Source organism: Lonchura striata, chromosome 2, assembly GCF_050655825.1.
Source record: "Lonchura striata isolate lonStrDom1 chromosome 2, ASM5065582v1, whole genome shotgun sequence".
NCBI classification, from domain to species: Eukaryota; Metazoa; Chordata; class Aves; order Passeriformes; family Estrildidae; genus Lonchura; species Lonchura striata.
Window position 1 is genome coordinate 135,691,361 of NC_140704.1, and position 19,348 is coordinate 135,710,708.

The following is a 19,348-nucleotide window of genomic DNA, read 5'->3' on the forward strand; positions in this document are numbered from 1 at the left end:
ATGCAGAAATCAAATATTTACATGAATAAGTGCCTATCTTCACATATACAATAGATAGTCTGTTTAAATTCTCTCTAAGCGACAAATTTTTGCTTATCAATGGATTATATTTCTTAGAATGCTTTTTGAAGTCCATTTTTTGTACCTTAATGCAATGAATTATCTTTTCTCCTAATATATGTCCCATACCTAGCTATATTTGTTGAACTTTTTTGAACAGTGTCTAATAAATTCTTAGAATTAGAATAAAGCTTTATCAGTGAAAGAGTTAATGACAATTATTGCAAATCTTTAGTATCAGGTCACTTTGCAACCCATTTGGTCACAGCGAGGCACAAATAACACCAAGATTCTGGGTTCAATCCCTGTATGGGCCATTCACTTAAAGAGCTGGACTTCATGATCCTTGTGAGTCCCTTCCAATTTAGAAAATTCTGTGGATCTATAAATCTGTTTTCTGATAAAATGATGCTAATGTCTGATTACTTAGTTCTCTAAAATCACTGCCACTTTTATTTCCTGCCGTATATTTCTGCGTCACTCAGTGTCATTTGCTGATTATTTCTAGCAATCTTTTCCAGAAATCTCACATGTAAATAATCATTCAGAGATCTTTTCTTCGTTTTCATGAAATGCAGTTTCTTGGCTCAAAAGTAAACTTACACAGCACCCAATTCTTATACTGTTAGGTCATTAATAGAAATATATTAGATATCTTTAAAGTAAATTATGAAGGCCATATCCTTCGTGTTTACCAGTATGCAAACTGAATGTTTGTAAAATAAGAAAATGCCAATAGATTATAATAGCTCTTCTTTATTTTTCTTTCTAAATCTAGAAGTTAAATGCAGACTCATTGCTACACACAAAATTAGTAAGACAGCATTTGGGAGCTTATGACTGCTCAGGGAAAGCTGACAGCATTTTCCTTGGGAATATTCAACTCGTGAGCAAAACTGTTTATACAGGGTGGGAGACATCCCAGTGTTGTAGCTACATGTAATTACCAATTGTCAATTATGGCATTTACATGACGTCTATTTCTGGAGCACACAGTATTTTGTGGGCTTGCTAGCTGAGACTGACCACTTAAGTACCTTTTCTCATTATTTGGCTGTCATTTCCAGCTACCATTCTCTCCAAAGTAAACAGTTTTCGTGTTTTCCTAATTTTCATATGTGATGAGATTTATTCCCAGCTGCCTCTGTGAGAAACTGAACAGATTCCAGCCACTGCAATTGGATTTTTTTTTGTTGTTTTCTTTTTCCTTTTCTTTAACTAATGCTTCACAATCAAAGTGACATGTTTATTTATGAGTTTGGCTATCCCAGTGTACAGCCTCCCTCAACATACCCTTGAATATAAAGCTATGCCCACACGTGTGCACATCCAGATGCCTGTCCTTGCACACACTGGCACGTATCAGCCTTTGTGCTTCCAGCATAAAATTCATTTGAATCTGAACGCAGCAGTCATCACTCTTGCAAATTCAAAAGCCACCCACTGAATGGATGTTATTGTTCTGTGTGTAACTTGTGCTGAGAATACCACAAATTGCAAGCAGGCTACTGAGTTGTAATATCTTTGAAAGTTATTGCTGTGGTTGTTTCTTAAAACAATGAAGGAAACCCCAACATCCAGGCCTTCACTAAGTCCAACTGACCAGACCCATGGTGAATGCTATCTCTTTCTGGAAACAAATCATGGAAGGACACAGTATTTACAAGTTTCAGTTTTTGCTAGTGCAAATAATCAATCTTTGGGCCTGATCCTGTTCTCAATTACTTAAATTAATTAATGACAGATGTCCAAAATCAGAGTGAAATTCAACCCTCAAGAGAGAACTCCCACAAGGCCTTCATATGACTGTTTTACAGAGCTTAAGTGATGCTTAGGCTCTATGCTGGCCCTCTGCAAAGAATAAATTTTACCCAGAATGCTTATTGCTTTGATCCCTTATATTTAACTCGCATCCTTAAGTTTGCACAGCCACAAAAGATCCATACAGAGCTAAATAGCCAGATCTTCAGCTGGTGTAAATTTATGTAACTTCATTGACCTACATGGAACAGTACCAATTTTCACTACTCTGGCTTAAAGAATCTCCATGGGACAGAGGTAAGTGCGTATGGTGGGTAAATGGATGAAAGGCTCTTCAAATGATGAAAGACTTTATTGCTCTGGAAGTGATTTAAGTTAAACTGGAAAAAAGCCACTCCTTTTCCGGAATAAATCACATAGGGAGTATAATTACGCAGTTAAATCTCTTCTCATGCAGTCAAGCTTGAGCTTACCACCACATTTGTGTAAGAAATGAAATGTTTCCCATCTCTCAGCAATATACCACATTCTGCATTTAACAGACACATATATGCAAGCTATACAAGTCCTTCTTTATTTTCAAAGGGAAGGGTATTTGTAATTTTCTGTCTTATTCTGAAGGCAAAAAATTTGTCATGGATCTGTGTTCTGTATCACCTTGCTGGTAATAGAATGGGCTTTTAGAACAATTTCAAAGGCACTGAAGAAAATCTCTTATTTCCTGTTTTATGCTCTCTAGTCTACTTGCCCTTTTTTTTTTTGTGAACAGTTGTGTGCCTAAATGTTAAACATACTGTTAAATAAGGTAATTTATAAAAATGCTTGGTTCAGAGCCATTTTATGGTATTATGGTTGCTTCTGATTGTGTCTGAAATCACAGAATTACAGACTAAATGGATCATTCAGACAACTGGTGTGCTTAGCATTGCTGAGATTTCAAACCAAGAATACTTCTCTGTCATGGGAATTTATGTCCTACTGCAAGGCACTTTTTTTTTCTGGTTATGTATTGAAGTAGTAATTTCTTTCTTTCTTTCTTTCCAGCTGTTACACATCTGTATTGAAGGCTGGGGAAACTGGCGGTGGTCTGAGCCATTCAGTGTGGACAATACAGGGACCTTTATTCGCACCATTCAGTACAAGGGCCGGACAGCATCACTTATTATCAAGGTTCAGCAGCTCAGTGGAGTGCAGAAGCAAGTAAGGATTTGATCCAGTTAGGAAAAATAACATGTGTAATTTAAACTGTTGCCTATTCGTGAATTAGTCACTTTGTTATTTATTCTCTCCTACTGGGATCTGAAAAAAACAAGTATAAAAGTCTTTTGGGGTTAATTTGGGGAATTTTTACAACCTTTTTCTTCACTTAGGTGTTGATCTTAGCATTTAAAAGCTCAGTTACAAACATGTATTTGATATGCTCCCATAAACATACCTTTGCGTGGTTCTTAAGTTCTGACAGTGCTAAGTTACATAATCTCTTACAGTGTTTTAAGCTCTTGATAAACAGATTTTTCTCTTTAAATTTTTTAAGAACCTGCTCATAATATATTCTGGATAGTAATTCAGGCATACATATTTTTTTAAATAAAAGAATTACCAAATTAACATTTGAAAATCAGCTGCTGTGCAATAACTTTCCCTTTACTATCTTTGTAAAGAGATGTGTAATAACACTGCAGCCATTCTGCCTGCTTTGGAAGAAGCCAGAGCATGTGGTGGACAGAAGATGATCAGCTCATGGATGTGGCAGAGCTGTACTGCACCACAACAGCACAGCTGGCCAGACAGGAGCAGTGCCTGGTGTCACTGAAGGCCCTGCTGAGATTTCACGTGGTGGGCTGTAGCTGTGGTGTAGGCCCCCATTCATGAAAAAAGAAATTATGATGGTTGTGCAGGGGGGATACATGTGGAATGGTGTTCCCTAGTATAGCTTGGAAAAAGTCAGATACATCTCTACAGTACACAATTCATGCATGGTGGACAGCAACAACGCCAAGTCTAATCTGGTCATTTTCTAGGTGTGTGCAATTAAATACAGAAACACGTTACAGTCATTTAATGAAATTATAAGCTCTAAAATGGCAGGCATACTGTGAAAGCTCTGCATCATTGGCTTGTGATGGGAATGTGAAGTATCCGCAGAAACCTTTCTGAAGTACATCCCTGTGACTGCTCAGAAATGTCTCAACATTCAGAGACCATCACAGAACTCTTAAAATCCAAACCAGATCTGTCAGCCATGGGTAGTTCTGCTGAGTTCAGTGGGAAGGAAAGTAGTGTGTCTTTCAAATGTGGATACTGCCTTAGCAATATTTCAAGCATTTTAATGCCTAGATTTCTATTAAATTGGACATACATTTGGCCAATAAAAATAATGTTTTACCAATCACTGCCTTCAACACTGCTCAGGGAAAACTAAAGTAGGGAGATTATTCTTCTACAGATTTTCACTCTCTAATTCAATTTTGACTTTTTTCCCAACTGTTTACATAAGAGCTGTATTTTTTGTGTGTTTTAGATCCTAATCTGTGGAAGACAGACAGTCTGTAGTTACCTTTCTGAAAGCATTGAACTGAAAGTAGTTCAGCATTACATTAGTCAAGATGGACAGGCTGTTGTTAAAGAACACATCAACTGCCTTGCAGCCAAGCAGAAATTGCCTTCATATATCCTAGAAAACAATGAGCTCACTGAGTTGAGTGTGAAATCTACAGAAGATGAAGACTGGTCCCAAGATGTATGTCTAAGTTCTAAACACACAGAACACAGCACTGTCATTCAGGTATGACAAGAAATGGGTATATGGAATAGAGCATTAAAAATGTCTGAGAGAACTGAGTACTTTGCATTTAGATTTCTGTTTGATATAATGAAATAGTGTATTTTATCATTCTGAATAATGTTAGTGTAATGCTGATCTTTCTACAAACAGGTACCATCTTCAAAGAGTTCAATTACATATGTGTGGTGCACAGTTTTGACTTTAGAGCCCAATTCACATGTGCAACAGCGATTAGTAAGTACATTTAATGTCTCTCAAATCTAAATGTTCATGCCTTATATGTCATATAATAAATTAAGGTCAGAATGACCCACTGTAAAGATTTCTCAATAGTTTGTTTCAACAGTTGTAATACTGAAATAAAGCTGGCTTTAAATAGCTGTATTTTTTTTTCCTTTTTGTAGATTGTTTTCAGCCCTCTTTTCATTGTAAGGAGCCATCTTCCAGACCCTATTATCTTACATGTAGAAAAAAGAAGCCTGGGACTGAATGAAACACAAATGATTCCAGGGAAAGGACAAGAGAAAGCACTGCAAAATATAGAACCTGATCTTACACACCACCTGACTTTTCAAGCCAGGTAAAATACTCATTTTCCTTGAAAATGGTTCATTTGTATGGAAAAGAAAGAAAAATTTATACTTCAACTTCTTCTGCATTTTTTTCTGAAAGTATGCCGTGCCCAGATGGGATATGAAAGAACAAGCATATGTAGCTGAAATTATTGGAGCAAATATTAAATTTGGTATAACTATCCTATGCACACTGGCATTTGTTTAATTAAGCAGTCCATATTCTTGTGTTTTAAAAAATAAATTCCTGAATTATCTTGAAATGTTTTTTTGAGAATACTGAAGAGTTTTTATGGTCATTACAGTGTCATAACAAATCCATACATGTCAGTAAATCCTCAGGAACTTATTCATCCATGATTACCATGAGACATTGCTGGGAAGAACTGTCCACTTGGGAAGCCTCATTAGAGAAAATGTTAATGGTAATACTTGCTTTTGTTGTGTAAGTGACTGAGTCTGTTTTCAATGACAGAGAAGAAGATGATCCATCAGAGTGTGCAGTCCCTATTTCAACCACTCTGATTAAACAGATAATGACTAAATCCCATCCGGGTGGCAACGTCAGCCAAGTGCTCTCCGAGTTCTATGGCATTGCTAGTCCTCCCCAGCCTGCATGGCCTTATAATAGGAAGGATTCAGACAGGTAATTCCTTGCTAAACCTTCTTCATGACTGTTGTATTTCATTTCCAAATAAACTGAAACCACATTCTCCAAGGCTATATGTGATGAACATTGAATGTATTTTTAGCAGTTACATAATTCCTGCATGTAAACTGCAGAAGCTATGGCAGGTGGGGAAAAAAATTAGGTCAGCCTCAGGGCTGCCCTTGTTTACACTGAGAAGATTGCATCAGTATGGATTTTTTTTAAATGGAACAATTTTTTGTGAATGCACTTTCTTTACTGCAGCTCTAGAGGCTGTTGTTTATTCAGCTGATATTTGTTTCAGTAGAGAAACAGGGAGTTCATGTAGAAGTAGTTGCTGGGGAAACAAAAAGGAAATGTGATTTGATGACTACAAAAGTCACAGGTTTAGCTCTGAAGGACAGTGGTAACTTTGTTAAGGTATTTATTAATTGACTAAATTTAAGTTGCAGTTGTGGAGTTAAAAATATGCCTTTATAGCCTACACCTGTCTAGCTCTTTCTGACAGCACCTTAGTGTGTTCCAGAATGATAAAGTAAGAAGAGAAGCTTTTCTGTCTCACAACTAGAAAAGGCTTGCAAATTTCTGAAAATGACACCTTAGCATTTGTAATCTTGAATTCATTATTCCTTCAAGTTTTTGCTTATTTGTTTTTGACAGCAATGAACAGCTCTCCCAGTGGGATAGTCCAATGCGGGTAAAGCTGTCAATGTGGAAACCGTGTGTGAGAACTCTGCTGATTGAACTCCTGCCATGGGCTCTGCTTATCAATCAGTCCAAGTGGGACCTCTGGCTGTTTGAGGGAGAGAAGATTCTTCTTCAAGTACCTAGTGGGAAAGTAATTATACCTCCCAACTTCAAGGTAACTTTGCCATTCACATTAGCAGGCACAGTTCTGCTAAACGCACGGATTCTGAAGAATGGTTATTACTGCAGACGAATCCCACTTTCCAGTTACCGTGTCTGTTTGTCTGTCAGTCATATGATGAGGACTACCAGTAACAATGGAAATTCACCACACTGACTGAGTCACCGAGTGGGTAGCACAGCATACTTGGTTTTGAAAACAACATCCTAAAGATGCATAGTTAAAAATTGTCTGCAAGACACTAGGAAGAAGGCCTTCATTCCATCAGCAGCCTTTTCCCCTTCCTTTCAGTTTAGTCAAAGAATATGCAACATGGGTGTAAGGTAGCAGCCTACAAAAGTTGCTATAAAGGCCAAGTAAAGACTTTGTGTCAACATGTCACTTGAGAAATTGTTGACCACAGTAGCAAAATTGACAGCCTGAAAAGAATATTTGATTTGAGAGCACTTTATGTAATATTATTTCATAGCTTTTAATGTTACCAAGAAATTTGATAATGACACAGAATGAATTACAATAGAGGAAAATTTTCTTTAGAATGCCTGCCTTCCTTAATTCAGTGTAACAGGTCTTCCCACATACCTTGGCCATGCACATTCTTTTTTATTATAACTTTGCTATTCTTTAGTTTCTAAATAATTAAGGTGCTGTGCAAGAAGCACAGCAGCTTGTTCATTCCAGTTCAGCAATCTGATACTGCTTGCTTATTCTGTCATCTTTTCCCCCCATGTATGTCTGTTAATAAACAAAAGGTCTGCCTTGTAACACCTTTCAGTGTAGACTATGACCTTGATCCCCTGTAAGGATCAGTTCCTTATCCACCTTGTGGTTTCATCTATCCTTGTACCACATTGAAAGCATCAGAGGGAGAAAGGCAGGAAATTATATTCACTGCCTACTGGAAACGGCATTTAGAACTGTAGTAGAAATGTATCAAATAGTGAACAACTGATGATCAGTCATTTTTTCACTTGCAGGAAGCTTTTCAGCTTGGAATATACTGGGCAAACACTAATACTGTGCACAAATCAGTGGCAGTTAAACTGGTTCATAATGTGACCTCCCCAAAATGGAAGGATACCGATAATGGGGAAGTAGTAACGTTGGATGAAGAAGGTTTTGTTGAAGCTGAAATTAAACTTGGTGCTTTTCCAGGTCATCAAAAGGTTAGAAGAAAATTTTAATGATTTGTAACTTTATCATGTAAAAACAAAGTCAAATAGCAGATAAAACAATCAAATGTATGCAGCGTGAAAGCTTCTCCCTAATTATGTTAATATATGTCCAACATAAAGAGAGTATAAATAATGTATGAAATATAATTTAAAGAATTAGATTGCCAAAAACATACTGTGCAACCCATAAAGATAATACAATATCTCCTGGAAAAAGAATTAATGAATTTTCAATCTTGTTTGGATAACATTTACAGATGCAACTTCAAAAGTACATGATGTGGCTCCAGTTACGAAGTGCATGGATATAGAGAGGGTTTGTTTGATTAGAAATTGAGCAGCACTTCTATTGCTGCATTTCACTACCTTTTGTGGTTTTGTGTGACTTCATCACAATTTTCATTTCATCACAATTTCATTATCTTACAGTTGTGTGAATTCTGCATTTCTTCCATGGTTCGACAAGGTATACAAATTCTACAGATAGAAGATAAGACAACAATAATCAATGATACATCATATCAAATCTATTATAAGCCACAGTTTTTTGTTTCCAAATCCCACTCAGGAGAAGAGGTAAAGCACTGTAGATACGGATTTTGTTTGTCATCTGTTGAAAGTGGTTGTTTTTATATGTAGCTGTATTTAGATGAGCTGCATATAGCAGGGCTTGGAACAGAAATCTTTTGACATAATAATCATAAAGTAATTTATATCATGTAGACTACTGAATCCTGGGTAAATTCAACTCCAGTAATTAACTGTGTTCAGAAATCTGTGCAAGCAGCAAATTCTTACACATTGCAGAATTAGTTCTGCCTGCTCTCCATCTGTTCAGGCACTAATGGCCATTTCTGTAAAATAGGCAGTGTAATCCGTAGTAGCTGTTGAAAATGTTCTCAGAATTTTTACTGAGTTTGCATGTAAAAAAGGTATATTGGCCTGGCAGACTGAAAACTTTTTGTTATCCTTTTGGGAAGATTCCAGTTATCTGAGCAAAGCTGCAGTACTAGAGATGTGCCCAAAGTTTATGTATTTCATAGACTGCATCAAATTGTGAATATCAGTTTTCTAATAATATCACAGAATATTTAAGAACTAGCTTGCAAGAACCAAAATATATGCATGGTCAATATATTTTAATCAACCATTCATACATATTTATTGAAGATTACATTTATCGTAAAATATGTGGAAAGAATTCTTAGGATCCAACTTAACAGAAGAGCTGGCAGATGAACAAATTTTTGAAGTTCCTGTTTCTGTATTGTTTTCCTTCTGGTTTAGTTTTCTTCGCATCAGTATCTATCGTTGTGCATCACACATTTTGTGGCAGTCTAAATATAGGGAACTGGGAGAACGTTGAGGCTAAAATCCATTCTTATTTTTGTAACCCTAAATGGATTTTGTTCACACAGTTGTGTTACAGGAATGTAACTTAATTTTGGTTGAGTTATGTTGTGCTATTGAGAGCTGACTGTAAATCACAGAGAATCACAGAAAGGCTTGAGTTAAAAGGGACCTTAAAGATCATCTAGTTCCAAGCCCCTCAGCATGGGCAGGAGCTGGTTGCTCAGGACCCCCAGACAGCTGTGCTACAAGCCTATACCCGAAGGCAGGATTTGGGCAAATAGCCTTTAATGCAACACACTTAGTGTAACCTTTAGTTAGCTGTGGTCGTTGGCTTCTTGAGAGTGTTCTGTGCAAAATCAACACGGATAAAGCTCCTTTTAGGAGCCAGCATGCCGTGCTACCATCACCTTTTCCATTCCCAGGCCTTCCACAGCCCCGACAGCGCGGTGTTCAGCGTCGGCCCCGGCGTGCCAGGCTGCCGCGAGGCGCCGAGCGCCGTGCCCTGCTGGGACCTGCTGGGTGCCCCGGCGGCGGGGCCGTCCCTCGGGGCCCGGCGCCTGGTGCTGGGCTTCGGCAGCGCCGGGAGCCGCGAGCTCTGGAGCCTCCCGGCCGTCGTCAGCGCGGAGCTGGCCAGGCAGAGCGTGGCGGTGCCCACGGGCGCGCGCGCCCACAGTGGATTCTGCACCAGGTACCGGGCACTGGGCACTCCCCAACAGCCAGCTTGGCTTGTTGCTGTCAAGCCTCTGCTAGCCAGAAACCGTAAGAGAGTAATGCCAAAGTCAAAGTAACACATGCCCCCCATATGAAAGGGCAAGTCTTAACTTGATTTAAAAAGTGTTGTCTTCTGATGGTTTTGATGCCTTTATTGTGAACGGTTTAGTGATATGACCATGTACAAGTTGTACACTTTTTAGAATGTATGGTCTGCTATTTTTTTCTGTGCATGCAAATAAGAGCATGAAAAGCTTATATTGGGGAATTAAGGTGTTTTTTAATTTGTGAACAACAATTTAAGAGTCCAAGACAGTGTGTAATAACGCAATACAAAACTGTAGGTCTTGTTTATAGAAGGTAGACATATATTTTTGTAAGCATAATAAGAGGATAAAGAAAAGACAAAAGGGATGAAACTATGTTGAGATTACAGCAAAAAAAAAAAATCTTAAAGTTTTAAAGCTTGAACTGTGCAGTTGTGCATTCTATTTACAAACTTATGGAACGAGCTAGTTAAAAATAGCAGTCCAGTGACTTGTCAGATGAGCAGCTTCATTTCTTGAACCTGATATCTGAAGCTATTTGTGCTTATACTGGTACAAACAAGAAACAATCTGCTGAAACTAGAGAAGCTACATCAGTATATATGTGATCTTTATCTTGCCTGAAATGCTTGATATTCTTCAAATCCTCACACAGTTCCTCTGCAGCATCCAAGAGGTGTCATTTTGGATACTAAAGATTGTCATACAGACTTCAGATTTTAAAAAAATTTAATGGAATCAATAAGGGAAGGATTCCTTATCATTCTGCCACAGGCATAGAGAATCCCATGTTCCTAATCAGATTTTCAGACTTTGAATTTTTTTTAATCACCTTGAGGTTAAGGGTTTTAGCAATAGCCAATAAATTTGCTCAAGAGAAAAAAAAAATGCATGTTTATGCATTAAGATATTTTATGTAGCTAATGAGTAGAACTAAATTAATTTAATCTCATTTTGGAAACTGATGTAGTGATAATCCATAACATTATCATTTAAAAGAGCAAAAGCATTGTGGATCATTCCAGGGGAGCAGTCAGTTAGATTTACATATTGTCTCAAATACCTTTCATGTGTACCAGAGAAGTATCCATGCAAATTCTTCTGGAAAATTTTAAAGATTTATGTTGGAAATGTGGGCATACAATCTCATATTTTTAATTTAATATAAATCTCTGCTGGCTAGGGCTCTCATCTTGTAGACACACATTTCAATTTAACTCCAGAGTTCTCTCCACAAAGCAATTTTTTCTCTCATGTTTTTTAGGCTATTTCCACATGTTCCTCTGTTGAAGTGGAGATGTGTACTTACCTAAATGTAGATAAATATCTATGGACTTGGAACCTGATAATAAAGCATCTTACATATGCTAGTTTTGAATGTTTTTAATTGTTCAGGGTAATAATATGTAAAGATTTCATCCAAAACAGGCATAATCCAATATATCTGCTTCTGTTTTAGAGCTATAGCCCTGACTTATCAAGAGCATCTTGGCGTGGTGTACCTAACACTTACAGAAGATCCTAGTCCTCGTATAATTATCCACAATAGGTGCCCCATTCCATTGCTTGTAAAAGAGAATTTCAAAGGTAGGTACTATGCAATAACTAGAAACAGTGCACTGTTGTAGAATAACTTATTTTACTGTATCTCCAGTCCAAAATTGAGTTCAGTGGGTGTTTTGGTTATACCAAGAACTTGATGCCCTCATGAACGTCTGTCTCAAAGTGAGAGACTCTGGAAGCTATTGGAGTTAATTGTGAGGTCAGGAGTATGAACTTAAATATTTGTCTCTGGGCCTTTAGGTCTTCCTAGTTCCAGTTGCAAGGTGACCCAGCTGTAGGAAATCCATAGGCAGTGGAGTTTTGCTGACATCAATTCAATCCCATGGAACATATATATTTCCTCAGATTTGCAAATGTAACAAAACATATTGTCAAAAGTCTTGTTACAGTAAGTTAATGTAATGATCAGCAGAATATTATTTCTGTAAGACATTATGAAATAGAAAGAGAAAAGGAAAAAACCCAAACATATAATAATTTAAGTAATAGAAAAGCAATGTTTTTATTTATTAGGAATATTTCAGACAGAAACTTTCTAATTTGTGCAAGCATAGATGAGTTTTGATTTCTTACAGGTTTTAGAAGGCTCTGATCTTGTATATTTTATAAAATTTCAGATACACCCAAATTTGAAGTTTACTGTAGAAGGATTCCAGCTGAATGTTCGGTTCATCATGAACTTTACCATCAAATGGCCAGCTATCCAGACTGCAAAACAAGAGATTTATTGCCCAGTATTCTCCTGAAAGTGGTGTCATCTGATGAATCAGAAAATGAGTGGAGTGATGTTGTGGACATCAACAACCAAGGAACACAAGTAATTCATTAAAAATTACTTCCTAATTCACACCATAAATGGTCTCTGACCTGCACAGTGCATTGTTCCTCTGCAATAAGTGTATCCTTTCTGTTGGTTTAAGAGGTTTTATTTGACTCCTGGGAACACTCCTGTCTAACTAAGCCCCTTCCTGTGGAAGTTTTAGAACACAGATTATCTTCTCTACTATCTCTTTGTGAAAATAGCTAGATTTAACATAGAGACTTTATAACTCTGGTTTTTTTCACTTTTTAATCAATTTGGTGTTGTCTGGAAATATCAGTCTTGAAAATTTCTGGGCACTGTGAGCAAAGAATGCCACAGGATCCAGGAAAATTTGGTGACTTAATTATCGCAGGATAATTATCTTAATATCTTGTAGGAATCATCATGGTCATTCTCCCTCTGTGTCTTTACAGAAGCTACTCATGTCTTTCTAAAACAACCCCTCCCTTTTCTTTCCTTCTGTTATTTTTCTCCGGGTTTTGAGGTAAATGACTCCTTGACTAGAGTAATTCTTTTTGATGGGAATTTTTTCCATCTTTGAAGTCATTAGTTTACATGGAATCAACATAAACTGCTTGGCTCTTTGAAAGAAATACTAGTTTCAGATGTTTTCCCTGGGCACGAATCACAAAATGCTCTTGATTATTGAGTGTTATGTTATATAGCAAGTAGTTCAGTTCCATTCAGCAAGCCAGTCAAGCAATGCAAGGTTTCGAATTTCAGTCATTAATGTTATGCCAGACCAGGGTTCTTTATAAGTATCTGGCTCCTAGAAGGAATTAGATGCTAAGACAACATTTGGGGATCATTGTCTACTTGAACAGCTCTCCAAAAAAGTATAGCCTTCTGTTATTGAAGTTTTAGGATGTACATGTTGAAAATTTTCCCAGGATTTTTAAGTCTGTCTTTCTCTTTGAAACTATGAATATAAGTGAATAGGGAATATACTAACAGTGTCACATACAATTCAGTTCAGGTTGTGAAATAACTGGGATTTAAAGGATCTTAGGTAATTTGTATTTCTTCTGTGTAGTCACAGATGAGCACTTCCTTTTCAATTAGAAAGTAAATTTAAAATTACTTAAAGCTAATACCTTAATAAATATTGAAGTATTTATCATCAGAATCACCTGAAATTGGAATTTAAAATGACCAATCTTCAAGATGAGTGGAGATTTATTTAGAATAATTGGAGTTTTGAAAATTCTGTACATGTCCTTTTTTCTCCAGTTCCATGTAGGATTGTGAATCTCTTCCACAAGCAAAGGATTAAAACTGACATGTCAGAACTAGAAATTCTCTTATATGTAATTGTCAGAAGAATAAGAAATTTGATTAATAAGAAATTGAATTATCTGTACAAGATTATTATGAATAGCCTAACAATCAGTTTAAGTGCTGATCCTACTAAACTTCCAATTGTTTTTGCTTCTGGTGACTTGTTAACAGCAGTAAAGATTCTTCAAGATAAATAACTGCTTATTTTACCTGTGCTAGCCCAACATCTTATTTCTCAAGTTTGCACTCCATTATATTATAGCTTCTGTCATTGCAATCTAGTCAATAATTGTGTTGATAGTAACCTTGCAAGAAAAGAGAAGCCAGTTTGCTCTAAGGATTGCTGTGAATTTCCAAACCTTTAAAAGATCCTAATCTTTTATATTCTGAGAAACACAAAACTTGCATGGAAATATTGCAGAATTAAGCTCCAAAAGTAGTACATCAGTTCTCTAAGTAGGATATTCCTAAAGACAACTTGTCCAGAATGAACGTTTGTACACCCGTAAGCAAGACACAAACACAAACCTGTTGTCAAATTCCCATTTTTCCTGCCTTTTTAGTTGTTTTACACTTTTCAATAGATTTCTACCATTTTCTAGTGCTGGAACCTCGCCTGTGAAGGTGTTCTCACAAACCAGTTTAAATGGCTTAATAATGTGTTAGGTCTTGAGTTGTTAATGCAAGTTTTCATGGATCCAAAATGTTACTTACTTTTCAGTCTTCATCATGCTATCAGCCATTCATCCACCCAGCTCTGAGCTAGGGCATAGCAACTAATGTTAGTTTAGGGTTTGTTTTCTAGAGGAGAAAGTGAGATTTTTTAGAGCTCCAGGAAAATGCCTTTCTGCTTGATCCAAAATCACAAATTAAAATTTTCTCTTTATTCTTCTCATATAAACTCCATCCTCCCTAGCACATCTTGCTTTTTTTCTGGAGAAGTGTCTTGTTAAAATGTATTCAGTTATGCAGTTGAATGATGAGATGCAAATTTCATCTCCCTAAATAACTGAAATACTTAAAGTATCAGAGCAGTTATTTTCTGAATCACTGAAATCTGACTTTTTTCCTGAATAGTATCCTGATTTAAGTAAAAGATATCAACCAGAAGACATAATAGCATTAATTTAATTTATTACATTAAAAATAGTGATTTTGGTTACATTCAATGTGTTTTTAACCCTCTCCTTTAGATTGTGTTCTTAACTGGCTTTGGCTGTGTTTATGTGGACATCACCCATCACTGTGGAACAAAAGTCATAACCTTGGCCCCAGAAGGAAGAGCAGGATCTGTTAGTATCAACCTCAACAGGTACATAAAGCACATAAAAGATGATTAAAAGCATGGCTGGGAGCTCAGTCAGCTTTCTAAGTGTTAACTGACTTAGAAACTTTAACTTAACTGTTTGTTTTGTTTAATACTGCTGCATGCTCTGTAGCATATGTTTAGACCATATGGCTTTGTATATAGCAGTTTAAAAGGACAATCTAACATCAAAAGTCATGTCAATTTAGGGTAAACATTAGATGACTGGTACAAAAAGAGGACCTGAGTTGTTCATTTTTTTAAAAAAATACATTTTCCATAGTAATTAATTTTGAGTGTGTTCATCAGTTTAAAATGTATTTAGCCAGGTCTTACCATCTGTAATCTTACAAGCTCCCAAAGATTTAATATGCAAGAGGTGTAGAAATAGCCTTACAGTTAGTAATTAACCATGCTTGATTACAACACCCTTCTTGAGAAGATTTCCCTGCTTCCATAATACACCACAACCTGGTCCTCAGTTTCATTCAAGTGCAATTATAATACTGCTTATTTCTAAGCTGCAGAGTGTTTGGCCTCCAGCAATCCTTATTACAATCCAGTGTTACAACTAGAGTGGAATTTGTTGTGCTGTTTTTATTTTCATTGTTATTAAGTCTTAATCCCCAGGCAACTGGTCATCGGCAGTACCTAAAAGTCGATTTGCTAGTTAAACTTGGCAATGGGCAGTTTCCATTGCAGGGGGAGGCCCTCAATGTCATCAGTTTAAAAATACTGCAGTGACTTCACTGGGGGGCACTCGCTGCATATGATGTGAAATGATTACTTGTAATAGTAACCTTCAGTGAAACATCTGAGGCTGCATATGAAGCATCAGATAATTGTATCTGTGGTGTGTTTTAATATCTGTCTCTGTAAAATGTAATAGGGAATTATTGTGTAGATAGAGATATTCCTATCCAAACTATCCTATTGACTAATAAAAAAGACAACCCTGGTATAGATGTGTACTGTTCCATTTCTTAGAAGACCTCCTGGGTGGTTCTGCTGTGGTGATTAAGGTTGCCAAATCCCAGTAATGTTCGCAAGGCTTGCACAGTGAGTTTCCCACGTATTATAGAGAATGTCTCTCTTGATAGCTCTTTGAGCAAGCAGGATGCCAGGTGAGCTCAAAAGACAGGAAGTAATAAAATGTTTTTCCCATCCTGTCTAGAAGTCAAGAGCAGACCCTGTCGCTGAAAATGTTCATCAGTCAGTTGAGCCTTGCTGCATTTGATGATATTACAAACCACAAAGTGTCATCTGAGCTCCTGCGTCTCACAGCAGATAATGTTTTCCTCCACATGGTTTCAGCCACCAGCTCCCTGTCACAGGAGTTCCAGCAGGACTCTGTGGAAGACCTCCCACAGTTTCATAGTCTCCAAGTGTATTGTGAAGACTTGCAACTGGACAATCAGTTGTACAGCAAATCCAATTTCCATTTTGCAGTCCTGCTGTGCCAAGAAGAGAAAAATGAAACCACGCAGTGGTCAAGAATGAACAATCTCATTGTTTGTAACAAGGATTTGGAAAGCTATAAGGAAAACTGCTTTATAAAACTCTGTATTGCTTTTTCTAAGGAAGAGAATTTCATGTTTCATGTGAATGACCTCAGCTTTGAGCTCAAACCAGCTAGGCTGTATGTGGAAGACACCTTTGTTTACTACATCAAGACTTTGTTTGATACATATCTTCCAGAAAACAAAACTGCTTGTAAATCCATGAATGCTTCAGATACTACCCTGATAGTGCCTGAACAAGTGAGAGAGCATGCAAGAGCTTTAGTCAAGCCAGTGAAGCTAAGAAGATTAAAAATACAACCTGTTAATCTCCTTGTCAGTATTCATGCTTCATTGAAACTGTATATAGCCTCAGATCACACCCCTCTCTCCTTCTCTGTGTTTGAGCGAGGACCCATCTTCACCACAGCCAGGCAACTTGTCCATGCCTTGGCCATGCATTACGCTGCTGGAGCACTTTTCAGAGCAGGTCAGTACTTTTACTTAACAAGCAAGATTTTCATTGGGTGCCAGGATTCTGTGACTGTCACTCAAGATGAGTACCCTAGATGTTAGCAGGACAATTTTTGTTCTCCTTAGACACTGTTTGATAATGATACTTTTGGACACCATTCAGGTCCTGTCACACAACAGAAGGGAGATAAAATAGCTGAGCAGACACCAGTGAAGAGTTGCAATGTTGTGCTAAACATTAGCCAGCCACCTGAAGGCTTTAGCCACCTGAAACCCTGAACACAGCATAAAAATGTGTTCTAGCTGGCTTAGGTTTTGTCATTTCATATTCTAGCACTAGTCAGAATCAACCCGCATTCCTTACATAAACTCCCCAAAACAGTGTTTAATCGAATTATTCAGCATGTTGCTCTGCATTCAGAAGTAAATTATAGGCCAGAATGCTGTTTTGTTGTTAAAACTCCTTTTGGTTGCAGTTTATTATTAGGAATCTGTCTTTCTTCATACAACTTTCAATCTAAACTGGCACACAGATGTTTGTTGTTCTTTGATCCAAGAACTATGAAGTTTGCTGTTAACAACTTTTTCCTATATAGGATCAATAGCAAGAAATTAGTCCTTTTAAGTTATCAGGTATATTTTGTTTTCCATAAATACTAATGTAAAAATAATGAAATCTGATCTCTGATGTGTCTTGGTGCAGCACAGAATTTGTGCCTGAGACTGAAGGAAGCTCCTCCATGAGCATATACAAGTAACAGTGCACACTGAAATGGGGGATTTATTGTCCTGCAATACTAATAGTCAGATTTTCTGATGCTTCCATTTGGACTGGAAGCATAGCTGCAACCTGACTTCTGTGCACACTTTCCAAAGCTGTACACGTGTATTTCATCTGTTTATAGATGCTGGCATTGTGTTTCACTGTGGGCATACCTGACTTGCACTGCTGATTGTGACAACAGTGTGCACAGTTGTGCACCAGAACAGTGTACCAGTTCATTATTTTCTTGTAATATGATGCTTGCAAAATTTGCAGGTTTTTCTTTTTGTTATCTGTTTGGATTTCTTTTGTAGTTAAATCTCACAGTAGAGAACGGCAGATCTAGTTGCTTGGTAATTAAGAGTGAAAATGTAGCCAAATATGGTCCACAGTGTAAATGCTTCTTCCCCCATCACTTGCTCTGGGATCAGTGATGTATCTGAAATCAGATTTAAGTATTAAGACCTGAGATTTGCTATTAACTGAGGTGGAGCTTCTCTTCAGGAAAATACATATGCATATATATGTAACTTCCTTTTAGTACTTTTAGTACTACTTTTAGTAGTACTAAAAGTACTAAAACTAAAATGTATTGTTTGAAAGGTGTCACCATTATTAAAATGGTGAATTGTACTGATTAATGTTTGTTTTAGCAAAGAAAATGGTTTATATTGAAGACTTTGTGACACTTGTCAAAAAAGCTGACTGTGGCAACAAAGTAAAAAAGGAAGGAAAAAATCAAGCAAAAAGCTTTATGGGATCTGCAAACTCTGAGTTTTTTCCTCACCATTAGCACAGTTGGTCTCTTATGGAAGAGGACCTTGTGCTTCTGCATTGTAACTACATTAATCTGGAATATGTGTTGTTTGACACCCTTCCGCTCACCACTGTCTCATATATAAATCCTTGGTAGCATTTGCACAGACAGCCTGCCCATACAGCCATACCTTATACTCAGGGATATACACTCTTTTGCCCCAAAGCTTGCTGAGGGAGGTGCTTCAGGTTGCCGTATGTGTTGCAAAGGAGTGGTCAGAATCCATTAAAGCCATGGATTGGGCTGGAGAACTCTGTTCAAATATGCTGATTAGCATTGCTTATCTCAAATCAGCCAAACCTGCAGTGGAAATCTCCTTTGCTCATTAAGTTGTCCCCTATATAAAAGTGAATAAAATTCTGTTCAGAAATATCACTGGTACCACATCTAACCCCTATACTTGCCTATAAAGAAAATTCAGTGGCTCTCTGCTAATATAGTCATATTTATTTCTTGTCAGTGGATATAATTATTATGCATAAGTGGGAAATGGTAACCTGACATGACACTGTATTTCTGCAAAGTAAAATGGCACATAGAACTTGTGAACTGAGGGGTTGTTCCTGGTTCCTCATTCTCCTGTTCCTGACTTACAGACTTTCTTCCCTGGGTTGGGTGGTCCAAGCTGGCAGTGTGGAGCCATTGGGTTTGCTCTGAGCATTGGCCAAGGAGGGTCACCCATGCCACAGGTTGTGAGCATGGTCCATCCAGAGCTTCCCAAACCTGACAGGCAGGGACAGATTACAACAAACCATTCCTGGCATACCAGGCAAGCCCTCAGTTTTGTGTTTAACTGTTGTCATTCCTGGTCTTTATCTGTTTCACATTCCTGAAATGCTGGCTG

The 19,348-nt window shown here is 37.4% G+C and overlaps 1 protein-coding gene across 8 annotated transcripts in view; it reads left to right on the top strand.

Annotated features, from left to right (window-relative positions):
• Positions 1–19,348, top strand: part of VPS13B (vacuolar protein sorting 13 homolog B) — a 434,872-nt gene that overhangs the window by 394,738 nt on the left and 20,786 nt on the right. For 6 of the 8 annotated variants that reach the window (XM_021529420.3, XM_085573894.1, XM_021529419.3 and 3 more), the window contains 13 exons: positions 2,866–3,021; positions 4,343–4,606; positions 4,757–4,840; positions 5,011–5,186; positions 5,654–5,824; positions 6,488–6,689; positions 7,673–7,861; positions 8,300–8,446; positions 9,646–9,911; positions 11,441–11,568; positions 12,162–12,361; positions 14,839–14,957; positions 16,126–16,940. In XM_021529420.3, the coding sequence (XP_021385095.3) occupies positions 2,866–3,021; positions 4,343–4,606; positions 4,757–4,840; positions 5,011–5,186; positions 5,654–5,824; positions 6,488–6,689; positions 7,673–7,861; positions 8,300–8,446; positions 9,646–9,911; positions 11,441–11,568; positions 12,162–12,361; positions 14,839–14,957; positions 16,126–16,940 (2,917 nt within the window). The remainder of the gene's footprint in view (positions 1–2,865; positions 3,022–4,342; positions 4,607–4,756; positions 4,841–5,010; positions 5,187–5,653; positions 5,825–6,487; positions 6,690–7,672; positions 7,862–8,299; positions 8,447–9,645; positions 9,912–11,440; positions 11,569–12,161; positions 12,362–14,838; positions 14,958–16,125; positions 16,941–19,348) is intronic. The other 2 variants (XM_085573893.1, XM_085573896.1) reach the window with 2 other exon arrangements.